The following is a 2,971-nucleotide window of genomic DNA, read 5'->3' as shown; positions in this document are numbered from 1 at the left end:
ACCTCTCTGCCCTGAGTGTTGAGGTTGTTTGTTTTGGTTTTATGGGTTATTTTGTTGTTGTTTGTTTTAAGGACAGTGCAGGGTAGGAGGCTGTCTGCCATGCAAATTCTTGTTTGAACAGGATGTCAACAGCTTGATTGCAAAGTTGTTGTGAGCCACAAGTGTTGCCTAAGGGGCAAATGTGATGGTACATCCCAATGACAAAGGTCTCTCTCCTCTGAGCTGGATGCAATAGCTAGTGCTCTGGCTTCTGTCCTGTTTTCTGGTGCTCACAGAGGCTCTGTCTGGTCTTCATTGAGGCCTTTTGAGTGTTTGCCTCAGTTTCTCTGCAGTCTTATTTGTCCCCATGGTGGGGCTGTGTTTGCAGCTGTGAAATGACTCTCCTGGAGTAAACTCGCATTGTGTTTAGCTGCTGGAGCCCTCTAACCCCACCTGAGCCTATTCCTATTTCTCACTTGCAGTCTCAAAAAATGAACTACATGGGGCAGCTTGCTGAGACCGTCTTTGTCATGGTGAAGGAGCTTTACCGGGGTCTGAACCCTGCCACCCTGATGGGCTGCATCAATGTGGTCATGGTGAGGCAGCCCGATAACTCCTTCCAGTGCTCCCCGTTCTACGTGTGCTTCAGGAAGCTGGATGTGCTGCTCTCCAAGGAGATGGTGAGTGGCACAGTGCCTTAGGATGGTGCTTCTTTGCTGTCTCCTGACCTAGGATCTTCCACAGATTATGGAAAAACTTTATTTAAGGGGAATGAGAGTTGTGCTGAAAGGGGTACTTACTCTTTTTTTCGAGCCCCTGAATGAAGCACATACTCTTCCAAATGCTTCCCAGGAAAACAGGGAGAGGTCCCTTGCCTCAACAGCTGGGTGGCTGACAGCCCTCTGAGCAGCCCCAACCTGTCCTCTTCTTGGGGAAGTGTCTCCCTCTGTGCCAATAGGTGAGTGGGTTCAGACTGACAGACTGCTTCTGCCCCTTGCCAGGTTGACATTGAAATCAATGGGGAGCCTGTGGACCTGCACATGAAGCTGGGAGACAATGGAGAAACCGTCTTCGTCCAGGAGTTGGAGGAGAATGAGGTTGGTGATGAAGAGGTGCTCTGGTCCATGTTCTCCTGTGACCATCTGGAGGTGGAAGCTTGAAGTGGAAGGGTGAGGTTTGGACTGCTCTTCTTTCCTGGCATGACTCCATTATGCCCTGTTTTGTGTGTCCAGAGAGGCTCCTACTTGAAGGACCTTGCAACTAGTGTGCGGGATTTGAGCATTGGAGCACCCTGAGGGAGTGTTAGACCAAATATCTGCATCCCAGACTGGCCTCCATCACTGGGCATGGCTGCTGGCCAGCCAGGCAGATATCTCAGTGCTTGGCCTCTTGGGGGATCTTGTGACAGGGGTGGGAGCAAGCCAGATGCTGTGGCATGCTGCCCACTCCACTGGGAAATGGGATGACATTAATTGTGGCTTCCATAAATCTTGGCAGCTCCCTCCTAGGCTGACTTGTGGTTGCTGCTAGCTTGGGCTGGGTTTGAGAGCAGGGAGAGGGCTCTAAAGCCAAAGCCCATCTGCAGCCTTTGTAATTCTGGTCTTGTGGTGCCATCTCCTGCCTGCCTCTCCTTGCCTGCATTAAAGATGTCTTTAGCCTGTGGCTGGATAGCCCTGATTTTCTTTATTCATATACTGTATGGACAAAACCTTTTCTTTGGGCTCTAGCCCTAAAACCACCTCCAAGTTGAGGGCTCATTGGTGTTTGTTGTTCTGGTGGCCTATGTTGCACAGCCAAGAGCTGCCAGGCTGGAGATGAGGGGGCTAGAGCTGACGGGCTCTTCCCATCCCTGTTGTAGGGCAGCATCCCCTCCCGCCTCTGCACATCCCCCATCCCCATGGAGCGGAGCCGGGAGGATGCTGCTCAGCCCTCAAATGGGCAGGAGACCTTCCAGCTGAAGTGACCCTGCACAGGAGAAGGAGAGACAGGAGGAAGTCCAAATGGAAGGAGGTGTCAGACTCGGAGTTAGAAGGCTGTGAGGCCAAAAGCGAGATGTCCACGGAGGACATCTGCAAGCCGCCAGCTCCCAGGTAAGCCGCTTAGTTTGGGTGGGTCAAGTTTGTAGGTTCACTTGGTGATATCCAGCAGTTCTGAAAAAAACTAGTTAGTGTTTTGAGTTGGACCCAAGAAAGGCAGCAGGTGGTGGTTCTCCTGGAGGAGGAGAGAATTCCCTGCAGAGGAGGTGTGTTTGCAGCAATAGCTGTGACAATCGTGTCTGCAGGAGACAGGTGTCATTCTGGTGGCTGGCAGGGATGGAGGTCAGAGAGCAGCAGGGTCCTGGGGATGGCCTGAGGCTGAGTATGAGGACAGCCACACGGACCTCTTGGCAAAGAGGCTTCTGAAGGTTGCTGCTGTCCCCTCAGGTCTATTAGTGCTCAAGCAGCAGGACAAGGCCTGATAATGCGCTAATGTGAACCTTGTAATGGTGAGTCCTCTTGTCACATGCCTCTTGTGCCGCAGCCCTGGCACCACAGATGCTTTTGGGCACATCTTGCCACATCTGGGAAAAGACTGGACTCATCATGGAATTGCTAAGCTCTTCCATAAAATCCACCTGTAGGTATTGGATCAGCTGAGGCTGAGGGGATGATGGAGGAGGCTGGAAGAGCCAGAGTTGGGGCTCCATACTCACTGATGCTGACCAGAACAGGCTATTTTTCTCCTGTCAGTGATGGCTGATACTTACTGTGCTATCTGGATGAGGTCGGGGGATGAAAGCAGGGGCTTTCTGCTGGACGTAGACACTGGGAACACGGGAGGCTTTTCTGAGGAGATGTACCTGAGCACGGAGGAGATGCAAACACACAAGACCACACCTAGAGGCCACAGGTACAGCCGAATACCTTTGGGTGCCTGTGCATCAGCAGCACTGGGGGTCCACCCACCGTTTAGGTACCGCTTTTTGTGCCCCCAGGGGACCATCCGCACCCCC

The 2,971-nt window shown here is 52.5% G+C and overlaps 1 protein-coding gene across 1 annotated transcript; it reads left to right on the top strand.

Moving 5' to 3' along the window:
- The first annotated feature begins 470 nt into the window (after window positions 1–470).
- LOC104270080 (phosphatidate phosphatase LPIN3-like) lies at window positions 471–1,139 on the top strand. The gene is made up of 2 exons (XM_009864329.1): window positions 471–671; window positions 981–1,139. The coding sequence occupies exons 1-2, from the start codon at window positions 471–473 to the stop codon at window positions 1,137–1,139; spliced, it is 360 nt and encodes a 119-aa protein (XP_009862631.1).
- Window positions 1,140–2,971: the final 1,832 nt, after the last annotated feature.

Source organism: Apaloderma vittatum, unplaced genomic scaffold (assembly GCF_000703405.1).
Source record: "Apaloderma vittatum isolate BGI_N311 unplaced genomic scaffold, ASM70340v1 scaffold43172, whole genome shotgun sequence".
Lineage (NCBI taxonomy): Eukaryota > Metazoa > Chordata > Aves > Trogoniformes > Trogonidae > Apaloderma > Apaloderma vittatum.
The sequence above is the reverse complement of the archived record's forward strand: the minus strand, read 5'-3'. Positions and strand labels throughout refer to the sequence as shown.

What these genes read in the sequence shown, in the direction of transcription:
- LOC104270080 (XM_009864329.1), top strand. Translation starts at nt 471, where the DNA reads ATGAACTACATGGGGCAGCTTGCTGAGACCGTCTTTGTCATGGTGAAG. An exon ending in AGGAGATGGTGAGTGGCACA is followed by an intron (nt 672 to 980) that starts GTGCCTTAGGAT and finishes GCCCCTTGCCAG; the next exon opens with GTTGACATTGAAATCAATGG.